At 38.9% G+C, this 19189-nt stretch overlaps 1 protein-coding gene across 1 annotated transcript; it reads right to left on the bottom strand.

The window, feature by feature from the left end:
* Window positions 1-277: 277 nt before the first annotated feature.
* On the bottom strand, window positions 278-12817 carry LOC101736147 (myotubularin-related protein 2). Its single transcript, XM_038015655.2, has 12 exons — window positions 12559-12817; window positions 12057-12245; window positions 11147-11221; window positions 10463-10648; window positions 9698-9913; window positions 8716-8852; window positions 7993-8118; window positions 6940-7021; window positions 6677-6847; window positions 5382-5589; window positions 3790-4004; window positions 278-2929 (listed from the first exon to the last, which is right to left on the bottom strand). Exons 1-12 carry the CDS (start codon window positions 12682-12684, stop codon window positions 2783-2785), a joined length of 1878 nt encoding a protein of 625 aa, XP_037871583.1. The 5' UTR covers window positions 12685-12817; the 3' UTR covers window positions 278-2782.
* Window positions 12818-19189: the final 6372 nt, after the last annotated feature.

Here is a 19189-nt window from a genome sequence, read left to right on the forward strand (position 1 = left end):
AACGAGAGACTGATGGCGGTGTCATCTGCGCTATCTCATGCCTCGCAAGTCAAAGTTCAAATCGATGTAATTTATTTATCGCCCCTCTATGTTTTCGGTTCAAGATTGAACCGGTGATAAGTGGTGGCCAATTGTTTATAAAAAAGCGTTTGACGTAATTATTAAGTTTTGATTAGATTATGTAATATATTAATCCTGTAAATATAGTCAAATAGTGAAAAGTATTCAACAAATTTTCAAAAATTTATTTCTACAAACTAAATAAAACACACACACAATTAAATCAAGGCATATAATAACATTTTTATATTTTTCATATTTACACAACTATAAACTTAATAACTAATTTACACGTTTGTCACATATTTTGAATAATACGTATTATAAGACGTTTTCAATGCACTTTTAATTTTTCTAGAGTAAATATTAAAAGCATTTAAATTTTTCGATATGAAATACCAGAAAATGACTTAAATAAAAATGTGTTAAAAACTTAAGGGTTTCTACTAACAAAAATACTTTAGTTTAATAATAAATATCTTTAAAATAATGTATACATTTCTTATTATGGATATTTCGAAACGTACCTAGAGTATCGGACGTACAAATTACGTAGGCTGCTAAAGGAGGGAGCCACTTACTACAGTGAAATAATTAATTACTGGTGCAGTGTACTATAAGTCCGTACCATCATCTTATTTCTGCCACAAAGCAGTCCTGCATTGAGGCTTCAAGGGTTGGGAGCAGCTGCTATACTCTGATATACTGTACAAGTGAGACCTAATATCTCAGGAAAAGAGGCTGGAATCACATTGTATTAGCTATGGCTTCCGTTAACCGTCTCACACTAGGTGGAGCCTCTCCTGGCTAAGCCCGTGCTCGCCCACCTATCTTGGTCAAACTGGAAAGGCCTCCGGGCCAACAAAAGTCCTTTCTTCATAAAAAAAACAAGGTGGGGCGTAAACACCTTCACTAATCTATACAATAAAAAACTTCAATGACCAAGAAAGATATTTTCAATTCTCACAAGTACATAGTAATATGATTAACAGCAAATTTAGAATTTATTCTTGTCTTTATGTTCCATCCGAAATTAATCCGTAAATGTAATGATCAATAACTACGTACACATTTTAATATCAAAATCTCGCTTTTTTTCAATTCATTTATCCATCCTAAACGTATTTGGGTTGTGACACAATAAACTACTGCTATTTTTATTAATTACGTTTAAGACTTTAATGCTACCGGCTTAAGAATATATTCTTAAGGTTGAAAATCGCATAGCAAAATATTCGTTGACAGCTTGAAGTGTTTGAATTTCGTTTTTATAGAAATCATTAGTAATCATTAAAGATCGTTGTTAGCTCTTTGTTGGCGATGCAATATCGCGAAGTTCCAATATAAGCGAACGTCACATAAAAATATTCTTTTTTACACATTACAACTTAAATATAATATTGATTTTTATTTTCTTTATTTAACAGTGTATTAAATTATTGTAGTGTTTAAATTACTTAACTAAAATAAATGCATAACTCGTTATTTCTATTTAAAGGCAACACTATAATTTATTACAAAAATACACAAAAAAATTATTAAATAAATATTTCATATTTAAAATTATATATTTTAACTTTTACGCTTCAATATGTTTTTTAGACATTGGTGTTGACATCGTTTGAACAATACCACATAGATTAAAAGACTTATCGTTAAGACGGGACGGGAGTTCGGGAGGTGGAGAGGGGTGCGGGAGGGGGGACATGACAGCTGTGTACAATAGTAATCACATAACAAACATATTCAGCTCCTTAGTACTTATCCCTGACAATATTATAAACGGAATATAAAAACAATTGAAATGCTTGCGTGATTTGGATAGTTTTCCAATTACAGAGCATAACGCGACTCAGTGACGCACAATGCCGAATTATGCTGAAGCTTAATTGGAACGTGAATTAGTTTTCAAATGCATCAGCAGAGTGCGCTAAGTTAGCACAGTTTTAATTAACATTGATTATTTCTAAGAAACTACGACGAAACGAAAGCCTTACAATTTTTTTCAACATTAAATAATATTACTAACGATAATATAAACAAAATTTCGATCAATGCCTTAAAACTTAAAGAAAAAACACTTATCAATTTTCTGTCACTGAGTCGGTATCGATTGCGAGTATCACGCGAGAGCAGTACTTTTGAGAGTGCTCGATTGTGCGAAGCGTTGCTGTAGTTGGAACATTCAACGTTGAGCATTATGCCGCATAATGCGCTCTTGTGCTGTAATTGGAAAACTACCTATAATAGCTGTCCATTTTTCGTCTTGACTCTTTACTGTTTAACCTCTTCAGGGGAAAAAAAATAAAGTACAAAAAACAAGAATTTAATTTATTATTTATTACGATTTGGTCATTTTATTTTGAAAACAATTCAACAAGTAAAAAAAAAGTTACTAAAAAACAAATATAGTGATTATTCATTAAAATAAAATACCCACATAAGTGGCTATTTAGCATAGAATGAAACATAGATAATTTAAAATAAAATTAATAGACACATATTATGTGCCAATGTCCCTGAGGAGGTTAAAAATGTAAAATATGCTTTTACAAAACTATGTGGCAAGGATATTTGTATAAATTTTAATAGAAGTATCCTGGCATTCTTTCGTAATCTAGAGGTGTTTAAGAAATTTCATCCGCAGGTTACCTTCTGGACGTTAGGATTTTTCTAGAATATCTTAAGATGTGCGCGGGGTCCGGTGGGGTTCCTGTGGTGTTCAGACATGGTGCGGGCTGGCGACCCTGGGCGGCGTGAGGCCGCGGCGGTGTTGCTTGGCGGCGTGGTCCCCGGCGGCCGCCGCCACCGCCGCCTCCAGCTGCGCGCGGAGAGCCACCAGCTCACGTGATCTTTGGTATATCGGATCCTGTTGATACATAATACATGGCGTATCATTTAACCGTGCCATGCCGTGAAGCAGTAATGCGCTTCGGTTTGAAGGTTGGGCAGCCGTTGTAACTGTACTGAGACCTTAGAACTTATATTTCAAGGTGGGTAGCGCATTTACGTTGTAGATGTCTATGGGCTCTAGTAACCACTTAACACCAGGTGGGCTGTGAGCTAGTCCACCCACCTAAGCAACAAAAAAAAAACACACACACACACAGCGGCTTGGCCCCTGGCATTGCTGAAGTCCATGGGCGTCGTTAACCATAATGCTATGCTCGTCTGTCTACTAGGGCAATAAAAAAAAAACACGCACATCAAAAGGCCCAAACATATTTCTCCATATGTCATGATGTTATCCGATTACCAAACAAAAACTAAGTTTTGTTCAAAAACAATAGATACCAATAATAATGATATCTAAAAGGGTAGTTGGGGTTTTAATTGTGTAGGGGGTATTGTGATAAACACAAAATACAAAATTTTATTTGTAGTGGAACTTAATTTTGAACTTAGATAATTTTTAGACTGTTTTGTGACACACGTAATTCTTTATCCAGAGATAGCACCATGTTCTATTCTCTCTGAATAATTCAATTCAATACAGATAAAACCGCGAACCTCGTCTAGTTACTAAATAAACTATATTTTAAACTTTAAACCAATAGTAATCACAAACTTTACTGTCGATATGTTGTATTAAACCATTATAATCTACGAAGTCGTCGTGGCCTAAAGGATAAGGTTTCGAATCCCGCAGGCGGGTACCAATTTTTCTAATGAAATACGTACTCAACAAATGTTCACGATTGACTTCCACGGTGAAGATATTATATTTACCTGCTGCCTCATTATTGGGTTCCATCTGCAGTACAGCGCTTTCCACAGTTTGATGACCCTTAATGAAGCGACAGGAACTAGCACGACGGGAGGCCTCGAGTACGGCGAGGAGGGCGACGTGGCGCCGGACGACGAGCCCCAGTAAAGCGCATTCAAATACAAATCTTGACGACTATTTATATAAGACCATAGAGATACGGTCTTAGTCTTCACTTCTGAAAAGCAAAATTGACATATTTTAATGACAACCACTACGTTAATACGAGAACAAACGATTAGTGTTCAATTGACTTAAAGGTATCGTTACTAGGTTATAAAAATAAAAAGATTTCCGAACATTACTAGTATATAATATGTTTACTAGTATATAATATGTATATATACACAAAAATAATAAGGGGCAATGTTTATAAGTAAAAAAATGGCTATATCTATCTATCTATATAGATAAAAATGAATTGCTGTTCGTTAGTCTCGCTAAAACTCGAGAGCGGCTGGACCGATTTGGCTTATTTTGGTATTAAATTATTTGTGGAAGTCCAGAGAAGGTTTAAAAGGTATATAAATATGAAAGTGCTTGGAATGAAATAAAAATTACATTTTTATTTTTACTTTGATGTGTCCTCCGTCGGACGGATTCTTTTTTTTGTTTTAAGTTTATTTTATACAAAAGTATAGGTCTTTTATTTATCGATTGAGGCACTACGAAGTCTGCCGGGTCAGCTAGTAGTTTGATAAATATCCTCTAATGGAGATTAAAATACACAATTGTAATGGTGACCAAATGTGCTTACATGAGAATTCGAAATCAACGGTTCATTCATTCTTCACAAAAAAAAATTATTAAAGCTTCTTTGACAAAGTTGTGGTACAAAGCTCGATAAAAAGAAATGACGCTGGAAAGCGATAGTAGAACTAATATGTATGTATAACTATAGGGTATATAGGTCGGCAAAACAATGAGATACAAAACTTTTACCGCATGTGAACTGCAATTTTTTTTCCTAGGATTAGCATAGTAGACCAATCACGATGTACATTTTAAAACTTAAATATTTATTTCTATTTTTTAATATGCTTTTATTAGCTTTAGACGTATGTATGTTAGTATGAAACGGAATCTTTGAACATGATTTTGACCCCTTCAAAACGTCGGATTAACTCGAAATTTGGCATACTTATTAAGGACCGATGACAATTCAATATTTAAAAACAAAAATTTAAAAAAATCGAAATTTAACTATAATAGTTTAAAAAAACTACAAAAATACGCTTTTATAGAAAATCCAACTAAAAAATAGAAAATAAATTTTAATAAATTTGATTTAAGAATAGTGTAAGAAAAAATGATTTTATTGTAAAAAAGTGTGGGGTGCTTTTCAGTATATTATCAAAATAACCCTTCTACTCATATCTGTTCATAAAATATTTGTAACTACTGATACAATGCACCTCACGCTTTTTTTACAGTAAAATAATTTTTCCTCAATAAAAGCGTATTTTTTTTTAGTTTTTTTAAACTATTATTTATTTTTTTAAATTACTTGGTAAGTACCTACATATTCTATATAAAAAAAAAAAAAAATTAGTACCTTCCTTTACCCTTTCCCGTTCAGTATTGAACAGGAAGGTTCCGAAGCGACACGAATATAGGTGATCGACTATAGTTATTAGGAGTCGTTCTGTGAATTCGAACGCCGTCGGGAACTGCTGCTGCAGCTGCCACACGCAGTCCACCCACTGCACGAACACGGGCGAGCGGTCCGCGTCCGAGTGTCGCTCGTCGCCGTGCCCGATGCGCTATCAAATCAAATTTATATGCAGTTGAAACAGCGCCTCTAACGGCAAACGTAGACAAACGTTACAACTGGTTACTCAACTGATTGGTCAACTCAACGTTACTGGTGGTAGGACCTCTTGTGAGTCCGCGCGGGTAGGTACCACCACCACCCTGCCTATTTCTGCCGTGAAGCAGTAATGAGTTTCAGTTTGAAGGGTGGGGCAGCCGTTGTAACTATACTTGAGACCTTAGAACTTATATCTCAAGGTGGTTTTTTTTATTTTTTTTATTGCTTAGATGTGTGGACGAGCTCACAGCCCACCTGATGTTAAGTGGTTACTGGAGCCCATAGACATCTACAACGTAAATGCGCCACACACCTTGAGATATAGTTCTAAGGTCTCAGTATAGTCACAACGGCTGCCCCACCCTTCAAACCGAAACGCATTACTGCTTCACGGCAGAAATAGGGGGCGGTGGTACCTACCCGTGCGGACTCATAAGAGGTGGCGCATTTACATTGTAGATGTCTATGGGCTCCAGTAACCACTTAAAACCAGGTGGGCTGTGAGCTCGTCCACCCATGTAAGCAATAAAAAAACTGTATCGGCTATTAGATAGTTATTTATGACCTTACGGCTTCGGTCGCTTGCACCTATTGATTACTGCTTCACAGTCATGCTTCCGTAGTACGCCCCTCTCACTGAACTCCTCCCCCTAGTTCATAGCTCAATCTCTAAAACGGCGTATTGTGAGCTCGTACTTTTACCACCGAATTATATACAATAATTCCGCCTATAACACGGTAGATTGGTTCATTATAGGAAACGCGTGTAAGGAGTATTTTTCTTGCATAACGCTTTTGTGTGACTCCATATAACGCGTTACATATGTGGTGCCTACTTTGGTTTTGTCTAACTATAATATTGTCAATGTTTTTACAATTCTAAAACTAAAAAAAACAAATTTGTAAAAAAAAAAACTAAAATTTTTTTCATTCACATTCTATGAGCTGTAATGGTCTAGTGACTTGAGATCGGATGATTGCCCCATCTAAGTTAGTATGAGTATGTTCGTACAATAATCGTGTTAGCAAAACAAGCTTACCAATTGAAATTTATGTCCAAAAGATAACCACTCCTTTTCTATTAGAACTTGGAATCCTCGAAGTGTTCTGTAGTAAGGGTCGAGCATTAACATCGACAGCGCCGTCAGTTGAGCCGTGCGGTCCCAGCCATCCGAACAATGCACGAGCACCGACGTCTTATGATTCTCAACCTATAGCAAACGATTTGTGTACCATTTTTTATGACATTAAATAAGCAAATATTAACAACAAAAAATAATATATTTTATGTTGAATCATTTACCTTATCAACAATACGGACAGCACCAGCCAGAATACATTTGATGTGCTTCAGCCAACAGCTGGCTTCTATTCCGCTGAACCATCTGTAATGTATCAAAAAAATAAAATAATCGATACATCTGAATTGGTTTACAGTTACATGATGAAAAAGGGTGTAGTATAAACTAGAAATAATTTATATTGTACAGTATCAGCGTCGACTGTTTCGTTCTGTAGCAGAAAGGGGCAAGATGGTACTTCCTGGCGCAAGTGAATGAAAATATTGTTAATGCAAATAGATGACTTGGAATTGAGTGACGTAATGCAAATAGATGATAGGAATCAAGTGGAAAAGTGGCATACACCTATCTTAAAAGATACTGGTATGCCACTTTCGTGATTAGGATCAATAGCACTACAAACTAATACCTCTGATATTTAAAGATATTGCAGCCATGGTACAGTTTTACTTATGATTTCATCTTGTACAGAACTTTAACTGTTCTCGTAAGATAGATAGCGCACTCTTAATATTTTACGATTTCAAACTTGAGCTGGATGAAATTACATATAGTTTAAGCCCTAGGAGACTGGTAAGTATTTGGGGTTGAATGGTTAAGATCGTTCATGAACATCAGCAATCCCAAGCGTGTGTCTAAGCTAGCACTGCTATCGCTGAGGACACATCAAATCTCATGAAACACCGTGGATAGAAGCACATATTTTTTTTTTTTTTGATTAGATGGCTTGTGAGTGCGCACGCTTAGTGGTACCTACCCGCGCGGACTCACAAGAGGTCCTACCACCAGTAATTACGCAATTTATAATTTTACAGGTTTGATTTTTATTATACGATGTTATTCCTTCGCTGTGGAAGTCAATCGTGAACATTTGTTTAGTACGTATTTCGTTAGAAAAATTGGTACCCGCCTGCGGGATTCGAGCACCGGTGCATGGCTAGATACTAATGCCCGGACGTCTTATCCTTTAAGCCACGACGACTTCAGAGACGATATTTTATCACAAAATGTAAGCAGGTTGAATTCTAAAACTGATTTTAAGTAAAAATAATTACTTGGATTGATCAATCTGTGGAAAGCATAATTCCTTTAGTTTCCGTAAGCTTTCTCTCATGACGTGAATGTTATGAATGTCCAAGAACACCAGATCCGCATTCTGATACGCGTCTTCAGACTCGTAACTGTAAACAAATTTTACTTTAAACTTATACCAATGCATAAAAAGGACAAAGCTATCGAATTCAAGGTTCTTTTATATTTCTTTAATACGCTGCTCGTGTGCTAATCAAGTTATCAATAAGTAGCAACTTGGCAATCAATATTCGCTCGATTCCGACCACTCTGATGAACCAAAATAAAACTTTCTCGATGAGTTGTCACCACTTCTGACGGGCAATGAAGCGCATCAGTTATTTTTGTTATAATTATTCTGACAATTGAAGTTTTCCCTTACTCGTTATCATTTAATATTGTTAGCAGGTTTTCTCAATATGTTCTATTACTGGAGCACTATCTGCAGGTAGCCTTTGGTATAAATTTTAGTACTTTCAGGATCGACAAACTAATGTTTGTACGACATCGCGCAGTATTATTTTCGAAATGAATAGATAAAATTGAAACACCAAAATGTCGTAAATAATAAACATTAGATTTAACAGCAAAAAAATTAATATATATTTTACCTCGTAAACGATAAGAATAAAAAAAATAATTCTAATAGTATATAGTACAATAGTATCGAGTATATAGTTTGCCTACGGGAAATACTAAGTACGAACCCTCCTCCTTTGGCTTTATTGGCGACAGCATTAGCAGTGGGACGAGCATCCATGATGAAAAGTTTATGAGCCTGGGCATTTGCATCCATAATTAGTTGAATGTACCTTTCATCTTCACGACTTCGCTTGCCGCTTACCTAAAAATGTATCAGTAGTCAACATAGAGACCCCGGCAAAAGTTTAAAATTATACAGGGTATTGTCTGATCCATGTTTTTATATAATATTTGGTATCAATATATTGCACATTTAGAATTGAAGTGGCTTAATCCAAAAGCTCTTTATTTTTTGGTAAACAACAAAAATTTAATTGAAGAATTGTAATTCTTCAGTTTCGATTTTATTACTTTAAGCCTTGTAAGCATTGATTTAAAAGCGACGAAAACTGTATTTTGTCATTTTCTAGACTAAAACATAAATTTAATTTTTAATTTAACAAATTTAGTTTTATAATCAAGAAAATTACATGTTTATAAGTAGTTCAAAGTACGAAACTACTTTCTTAAAAGTTTTAGTTAAGCCATTTCAATTCTAAAGGTGCGATATGAAGCTTCACACGTTACATAAATCAAAATAGCCATTATGGATTTCAAACAGCTTAGAAAGTAGCATTGAATGAGCTGATAAACGCCGACGCCAGTACGCATTGGCACATTCTAATCTGAGTCATTACTTTGATAGAACATACTGCAAATATGGAAGAACAGTGTCACTGTACAACATATCCTCATTTTACCAAATCTGATATTTTTAAAATACCCGTTTACTAGTTTGCATTTTGTGACACTTATTTTTGTACTTCCTGATTATTTGAGCTTATATAGTCATAAGCAAAGATTTTTAAATAAAAACCAAGTTATACTGCATTTATTTTTAGATAAGTGACGTCATCATCATCATCAAAAGCCCACAGACTATCACAGCAAGGCAATGGCCTTACCTAAGATTCGCCATAAGTGATTTTATAAATTTAGTTAACTTACCCCAACTAACGGTTGACTGCACCTGGTTATTGTAGCTTGGGAGTTAGGATGAATCCAGGATAGTACAGGAATGCGGCCACGTGATCTAAATGTTGCCACTGATCGTAGTAAATCATCATCAGCTGCAGAAGGGACTGCCCATATAGACGGATAGCTATCACACACTTCATACTTATCGTTTATTCGTGTTATGCGCCACATGTCATTGCTTACACCCTGAAATATATAGATGTATATTTAATGTGCTCAGCATATTAATTGGTTTGTAGGGATTGTCTCTCTGATATTCTCTACGGCCCACCACATTTGGTGATTACAAGGAATATGAAAACGTCAACTATGTGCCAATATATCCTAAAATCAGCTTAAATCTGCCAATAAAAAAATATTAGTTTAAGCATGAGCCTTTCTGAACTGCCTGTACAGCATGCTTTTTGGCTCCACAAATTATTTAACTGTACATTCCTCAGGACTGTCAGCTATATGAGCTGATTGATGAAGATTTTCATTTACTTCCTTTTACTAGATACTTCAAGATTTCTATTCTTCATGATATCCTATTCCACTATGATTTCTTATGTATGATCCAGTCAGATGAATCAGATGAGTCAGTCCATTATTTTTTTGTTTCTGTGTAATTCTATATTATTTTACCCTCTTGACTGAACTCTTGAGTTTACCAACTTGTCTTGGTGAAGATAGAAAGACCTACCAGTTATCCTTCAGTTTACAAAAAAACATATTATTTAACTTTAAATATCATACCATTCGTCTCAGCTCAGCAATGGGTTCATACACATGCCAACCATCTTCAGGGAAACTTTCAGAATAACTGAATGCAAACATCGGAAGTCGGTGTGACAGAGGAAAAGCTAGCTGCTGCAGTTTTTCAAATATACCACGACGTGAATGATTCTCTTGTCTGTGTGCAAATCTTAAGTTCCTCATATCCTATAAAATTAATATTAAAATAATGTCTTTTTTCATGATTTTAATGATGTTTATTTATACTATTTAATTATATAAATTAATATTTGCTCTATTTATATATAAATTTCTGGTTTTGGTTCCAAATTTGATAAACTGAATCCCAATATCAGTTTTACTATCGTGAAAAAATATAGAGGGGTGAACGGCTATTTGGTTTAAGTAACATTTCGCTTAATAAGTGACATTTCGACATTTTTGTAAATAAAGGTCCATTATATTCGGTATTAGCATCAACAATTCGATGTTTTTAATTGAACTTCAATTAAGTTTACCCCATCCTAATAGCTGAAGTAGTTATTTTATTAAAATAGTTTTCCCAAATGATAAACTAAATGGCTCTCCTGTAATGTTGCAAAAATGGCACTTAAGCCTACCAGCCTTTCACCCCTTGATATAACTTGTTCTTGGTTATGAGATAAAACATACTTTTTACTTTAATTTAAATCAAGTTACAGTTACCTTACAAAAAATTTCTATTCCATATGAGTTTTCACCTTTGGAAGAAGCACCACCAACTTTTTCAATTCGAGAAACCTATAACAAGCAATATATTTTTGTTTGATTTTGATCAAATATAATGTTTAGATCATGATATTTTTAATTTTGTTCCTTCATTGTTGTTCCTGAGTCTGTATCAGCTTTTGGATAAATTCTCATAATTCAGGTTTTTTTTGTTCAGTTTTGACAAATTTATTATTTGGATCAGAAATTTTACTCTATCATACAGTTAGTTCCTCAACAGGGTCATACTAGCCTGCTATAAATATCTAAGCAGCACACACACTAAAGAAGCCATTTTTTGCAAATTAATGACTTCATTTTGATTTGTATTTGGACTGTGTAGGTATCAGGATTGTGTAGGTATCATATCAATTTCACCAAAAAGCCTTGTACACCAAAATAGCTTATGGATAGTTTTCTCAACCAGGATTGTGTAGGTACCATATCAATTTCACCAAAAAGCAGGTGTACAAGACACCAAAATAGCTTATGAATAGTTGTCTCACATTCCTCACCATTAACACTGGAGAGACATCTGCATCATTAAATAGCCTGTTACCAGTGTGTACAATTTTATTATAGCATACCAAGAGGTCCTTTAATTAAAACAAATGAGGATAAGTTAATTGCACCATTCATTTTTATAAGGCCATCCTTAGTTATTTATAATCTGTGTTGATTAATAAAATGTTGATTTAGGATATAAAGGGTATGAATAATTATAGTTCTAATGCTTTTATAACAGAATCTTTGCAGACCAGTTCCATTGCCTCCATTTCTTATAGAACTATTTCTCATTTAAACAAGCTAGGCTGTAACAGATTACTTTTGTAAAAAATATAAAATATAAATATAAAATAATACTCACAACCCCCAGTGGCACACTCAATGTACCTAGAGTAGCACTAGGATCAGTTGGTCTAAAGTGAAGTTGATAGTTTGTCACTTTCAGGACTCCCCTCGTTGGTCCACTGTATGGGCACAAATAAGTTACATCACGAGCTACACTTGTAACCTTTTCACCATCCAACAGCTGTATATCTCCGAGGACATGGGGCTAGAAAGAAAATTAAATATTTTATTTTCAATTAGGTTTATTAGATATTTCTTTCTTTTCTAATTTTTTTAATACTAGCCTTAAAGAGCTCAGAATGAAACTTTTGACTATGAATTTGATTAACAAACAAGCAGACATGTATAGCTCTAGATTTACTGAAAGCGGTACGACAGTCTCTTTGAGTAGCCATTCTGAGATTACAAACAATTATCGTCAGAAGGTGAACCTAAACTAAAACTGAGTTAAAACTGCAGGAAATAACGGCCTGCAATAAAATTCAATAAGAATAAATTAATCGTTTTAGGAAACTTACGGAGTCCTGTCCGTGTTTAGAATTCAAAGAACTTGATTTAGAATCAGAATCCAATGAATCAGAACTTGCATTCTTGGATAGCGAAAAGTCGGAACTTAATAGTTCTGAACTGTTATGTTTATCCATTATTGAATAACAATATATTTTATTGTCTAGTACCAATTTAAAGAGAAGAATTTTGACAAAATAAAGTTTAAAATATGTCCAAACATTCAATTCCCTATTCAGCGAACTTCATTTTTTTAACGCGTTCCAGTTCCTCCTGTCATTATTTCAATCTTTAGCATTTAATGCCGGATTTACACGCAAGTCCGAAGCCTCAAGCATCTGCAAACAAGCAAAGCTGAAGTTGTTTTTCTTGGGATGAATTTATTGTTGATGACTCGGAAATCTTTCCAGCCTCGCCAGTTTGGATGAGCGAACAAGGGCACGCCAGAAAGCGTAGGGTTTGCTATTTGCCTAAGAGCCTACGAAAAAAATATACCAGCACAAGTTAAATTGCTTCCGATTATCTTAACTGCCGAATCGGAGCAATGACTCGCGGAGAAAATTTGGTGAGAAACTCAGTGGGATGATGCTATGGGTTAAGTAGTAAGTACCCCGTAGAATCCTTCGATGAGTTCAACAAGTTCACTGATCTGTTTTTTGGCGGCAGGAAACAGATAGTGTTAAAAATAGATGCTACGAAGCTCTGCTCTTGCTAGGGCTAGTGTTAGCAACATCCTCAGGTTGGAGCCCAGTGATCTCACCTAATCCCCCGGTCACGCTGACATAGCAGCTTAGTTAGCAGCGGCCACATTAACTTACAGTTATGGTCGAGGCCTAAAGTGTCGTAAATATATTTCACATACCAGGATATTTCAATGAATTACCTACAGGAGCGGTACTGTAGAGCTTTGAGAGCGTCTATGTGAGTAAGGGCCGCATGAACGAACCACATTCACATAGGGCAAATACTGCCATGGACGAAAGAAAGTCTGATCGCAGACTAAGTAGGTTTCGGTGGAGTGCGAATCGTAAGCCTAAACAAAGTTGTGCAAAAACAAAGTGTTTTATTAATTTCCTAATGTCATCAGGCTGTTTGAAGAGGTACAGGAAGTCCTCTGCCACTACTCGTTTTGATAGCCTGTCTAATATTCAAGGTAACCTAGGATCCAAGGTGTTGGACCGGATTATAAACTAAAACTGAGTGATATTCCAACAAAATATATTACTATTTCCGTTACTAAGTAACTAAAAGCTATTTTATTTATTTATTTACTCAATTTAATTTTAATAACAGTTAATAAACACTAAAATCAATATACAGATCAGTATGTTATGTTGGTAATGTGAGAATTGATTTAACATTCTGAGAAACAAATGGTTGCCTCGGAGCTCCACTAAAAAAATTAAAAAATTGCAATACAATGTTGAATTTACCAGAAAGTATCAGTAGAAGCACCTATTTTACTTATATGCAAAGTGAAAATTTAGAGCCAGCAAGAAAATTAAAATCAGAAAATTTTGATTGGGATGCTCAACATCCAAAATCCTTAGTTTCTATTTGCATTACTAAGTTAGCAGAGAGTTGGATTGGTGAGTATAACAATAAGCAAAATGAGATTTATGATTTTTGAAAATTCGAAAAAAACCGAGCACCTTCAATATGTTATATATTGTTATATTTATTTTTCACAGGCTATCCGAAACTTGAGGAGCTCATAGCGAAAGACCGAGAATTGTTTTTACAGGTTTTAGATACCAATGTACCGCTGCAAATTTTAGCTGATAATATAAAAAGCAATATGTTTTGGAGAAAATGTTATTATTCCAAATGGATTGAGGCGCCCCTCGTATCCAAAGATAAGAAATGGATAAATATATTCATGGAAAAATATTATTCGGATATATTAGAAAATTTGAATCCTCGTCATTATGATCCAGAAAAGGTTAACTGTTTTTGAAAACTTTTTTAAATATTTTCTTTTGTTTTGTTCTTCTTCTTCTTGAAAAAGTAGAAAAAGATCACCCAGGAGATGCCACTGGTGCCTCGGGGTATCCCACTGGGTCGGAACCAAGCCGGCCGATTACAGACCGAATTTTATGAAATATTTAAATTAAATATAATGAAATATAATAAATAAATTTGCAGGTAACTACACTAGTGAAACTTTGTGGGCCTTATATACAAACACTTTCTATTAGAAGTCTAATTCCTTCAGATATTCCAATTCAAAGAATCACGTCACCGGAGATGGCAGATTTAGTTACAAGTCAAAGAAAAACTGAGACTAAAGTTCTACAAAAAAATAAAATCTGTAGAGGTATATTTGTATAATTTTGAATAATTTTAACGCCAATAAATTTTATTGATCGTGAGGTGTGCTACCACTCCACTCTACTCCGCTCGCCTGTCTGCTTAAACCAAGACTTTGATTTTCATTCACAGATCATATTTCATTACACGCAGCTTTAGGAAGTTTGATAAATTTAGTAGAATTGCATATTACATATCAATTAAAGGCAACTGGAACTGATTATCGATGTGATCAATTTCAATTTACTAATAATGATGCAAAGAATCTTTCTCGTGGTTTGGAAAAATGTGCACTGTTGAGAATTCTCAGGTAATTTTGTTTAGCTTAAGTATTTACCTATATCTGTATGAAGTTATTTATATATATCATAAACCACTAATGAAGGCATAACTCATTCCGATTCAGGCACCCGTCGCGTGCTGACGTGCTCATCGACCGTTCGATTGCCCGACCTCGGTTCGGGCACATCTGGCGTCCAAGTGTTTTTCTCGGAAGTGACTACCTGTGCTAATTGCGTCGCATCGCCATCTGTGAGCGGGCGGACCCCTAAATTCCAGGAATTCGTTCGGTAACTTAGTGGCCTGTTTGCAAGCGGACGGCTGTGTGCCGTAATTAATTGCGATTATTAAAATTTTTGGGGCCTCGCCGTAAGGCGAGTGTGTTTTTAAAGTCCCGGGGCAGCCCCCCCTGGGCACTCGTCTATTATAATGGAGTCCATGGTCGATCTCTTTGCAGAATTTCTTCGCCTTAGGTACCCAACGCTATCGGCAGAATTTTTAGAATTCAAGACCCATCACGCAGCGAACTCGCCGGCGGTCTCCGTCGCTCCCGTCGCTCCTGCGTCGTCCATCGCGGCCTCCGTCACGCCCGCCGATCCTGTGTCCCCGATACTCGCGCCCAAAACTTCTGCGTCGACCGTTGCAGCTTCCGCCCCAACCGTGCGTTCGTCGGCGACCTACGTTGCTTCCGTGCGTTCGTCCACGGCCTCCGTCGTGCCTGCGTCGTCTACTGAGCCCGCTAAAACACCCACCCGCAGGTCGCCCGCGCCCTCCTCATCCGATTCAGAGTCGGACATGGAGGTCGACCTTTCCCCCGCCGCCACGACCGATGGATTCACAGTAGTCCAAAAAGGTAAAAAGCGCGCTGCGGAGGCCCGAGCTCCCGCGGCCGCTAAAGTAAGCAAAGCCGCGAACGCGTCGCGTCCCCGCCCTCCAACCCCCGTCGCTCCCGCTGTCCGTGCAACACCGTCGCCGCGTCCAGTGGCACAATCTAAAACTCAGACCCCTCCCCCGGTAATCCTTCAAGAGAAGGCAGCTTGGGACCGAGTTTCCCTGGCCCTTAAGGCCAAAAATATTAATTTTGTCAGCGCCCGTAATCTCGCCAACGGGATTCAAATAAAAGTAACGACACCCGACGACCATAGGGCCCTCTCAAGCTACCTCCGAAAGGAGCGTATAAGTTTCCACACTTATACGCTCCAGGAGGAGCGCGAACTCCGCGTTGTCATACGTGGAATCCCAAAGGAGCTAGATGCCGATCTCGTCAAGGCTGATCTGATAGAACAAGGCCTACCAGTAAATTCCGTGCACCGCATGCACACCGGCCGCGGTAGGGAGCCATACAATATGGTTCTAATCGCCCTCCAGCCTACCCCCGAGGGTAAGCACATTTTTAACATACGGACCGTCTGTAAGCTCTCCGGTATCGCCGTCGAAGTCCCCCATAAAAAAGGCACTCCTAGTCAGTGCCATAACTGCCAACTGTACGGGCACTCTTCCCGTAACTGTCACGCGCGCCCCCGATGTGTTAAGTGTTTGGGCGATCACGCCACGGCCCTCTGCGCTCGCGACCAAAAAACCGCGACGGAACCGCCTAGCTGCGTCCTGTGTCGAACACAGGGTCACCCCGCGAACTACCGTGGATGCCCCCGAGCTCCAAAAATAAATCGCCGCGTCGCCCGCCAAAACCGCCTCCGAGCTTCCCGCCTAGACATCAAAGCCTCAGAACCCTCTGTGCCAAAGGCTAAGCCTGCCTTCGTGCCGGCGCCGGTGCCCAGCGGCTCGGCCTGGGCTAAACCGTTGCCGTACACGAACACGGCTGCAGCTCCTCCCTCCGCGATTCGTCCCGCCCCCGCGATACGTCCCTCCCCCGCGATTCATTCCTCCCCCGCGACCAGCACTCCGACCGCGTCCGATAATCTCGCTCTAGCGATCGACTTTTTTCAGTCGATCAACTTTGAGCGTGTTAACGCCTTGGGTGACGCCATTCGCGCCGCCTCCACTGCACAACACTTCATCGCCGTTGTGCAGGAATACGCTGACGTATACGCGTCGTTAAATACGTACGTCCTCCCCTCACTCCGCCGGTAATCAATGGCGTACATAAGTAGAACAAAGCCCTTATCCGTAACGATAGGATTTTTTAACGCTTACGGTCTCGCAAATCAACGTGATCAGGTTTGTGATTTTTTGTGTGACCATCAAATTGATATATTTTTAGTGCAGGAGACCCTACTTAAGCCCGCGCGTCGCGACCCTAAAATCGCGAACTATAACATGGTTAGGAACGACAGGCTCACTGCTCGTGGTGGTGGTACCGTCATTTACTATAGAAGAGCCCTGCATTGCGTCCCGCTCGATCCTCCCGCGCTCGCTAACATCGAAGCATCAGTGTGCCGAATCTCACTGACGGGTCACGCGCCGATCGTTATCGCGTCCGTTTATCTTCCTCCGGATAAGATCGTTCTAAGCAGTGATATCGAGGCGCTACTCGGCATGGGAAGCTCTGTCATTCTGGCGGGCGACCTAAATTGTAAACACATCAGGTGGAACTCACACACCACAACCCCTAATGGCAGGCGGCTCGACGCGTTAGTCGATGATCTCGCCTTCGATATCATCGCTCCGCTAACCCCGACTCACTACCCGCTAAATATCGCGCATCGCCCGGATATACTCGACATAGCGTTATTAAAAAACGTAACTCTGCGCTTACACTCGATCGAAGTAGTTTCAGAGTTAGATTCAGACCACCGTCCCGTCATAATGAAGCTCGGTCGCGCTCCCGATTCCGTTCCCGTCACGAGGACTGTGGTGGATTGGCACACGCTGGGCATTAGCCTGGCTGAATCTGATCCACCATCGCTCCCGTTTAGCCCGGACTCTACCCCGTCTCCTCAGGATACCGCTGAAGCCATAGACATCGTAACGTCACACATCACCTCGACATTAGATAGGTCATCGAAGCAAGTTGTGGCGGAAGACTTCCTTCACCGCTTCAAATTGCCCGACGATATTAGGGAACTCCTCAGAGCTAAGAACGCCTCGATCCGCGCCTACGATAGGTATCCTACAGTGGAAAATCGTACTCGAATGCGTGCCCTACAACGCGACGTAAAGTCTCGCATCGCCGAAGTCCGAGATGCCAGATGGTCTGATTTCTTAGAAGGACTCGCGCCCTCTCAAAGGTCTTACTACCGCTTAGCTCGTACTCTCAAATCGGATACGGTAGTAGCTATGCCCCCCCTCGTAGGCCCCTCAGGCCGACTCGCGGCGTTCGATGATGACGAAAAAGCAGAGCTGCTGGCCGATACATTGCAAACCCAGTGCACGCCCAGCACTCAATCCGTGGACCCTGTTCATGTAGAATTAGTAGACAGTGAGGTAGAACGCAGAGCCTCCTTGCCACCCTCGGATGCGTTACCACCCGTCACCCCGATGGAAGTTAAAGACTTGATCAAAGACCTACGTCCTCGCAAAGCTCCCGGTTCCGACGGTATATCTAACCGCGTTATTAAACTTCTACCCATCCAACTCATCGTGATGTTGGCATCTATCTTCAATGCCGCTATGGCTAACTGTATCTTTCCCGCGGTGTGGAAAGAAGCGGACGTTATCGGCATACACAAACCCGGTAAACCAAAAAATAATCCGACGAGTTACCGCCCGATTAGCCTCCTCATGTCTCTGGGCAAACTGTATGAGCGTCTGCTCTACAAACGCCTCAGAGACTTCGTCTCATCAAAGGGCATTCTCATCGATGAACAATTCGGATTCCGTGCAAATCACTCATGCGTACAACAGGTGCACCGCCTCACGGAGCACATTCTCGTGGGACTTAACCGACCAAAACCGTTATACACGGGAGCCCTCTTCTTCGACGTCGCAAAAGCGTTCGACAAAGTCTGGCACAACGGTTTGATTTTCAAACTTTTCAACATGGGCGTACCGGACAGTCTCGTGCTCATCATACGGGACTTCTTGTCTAACCGCTCCTTTCGATATCGAGTAGAGGGAACCCGCTCCTCCCCGCGACCACTCACGGCTGGAGTC

Source organism: Bombyx mori, chromosome 15 (assembly GCF_030269925.1).
Source record: "Bombyx mori chromosome 15, ASM3026992v2".
In the NCBI taxonomy this organism is placed as follows: domain Eukaryota; kingdom Metazoa; phylum Arthropoda; class Insecta; order Lepidoptera; family Bombycidae; genus Bombyx; species Bombyx mori.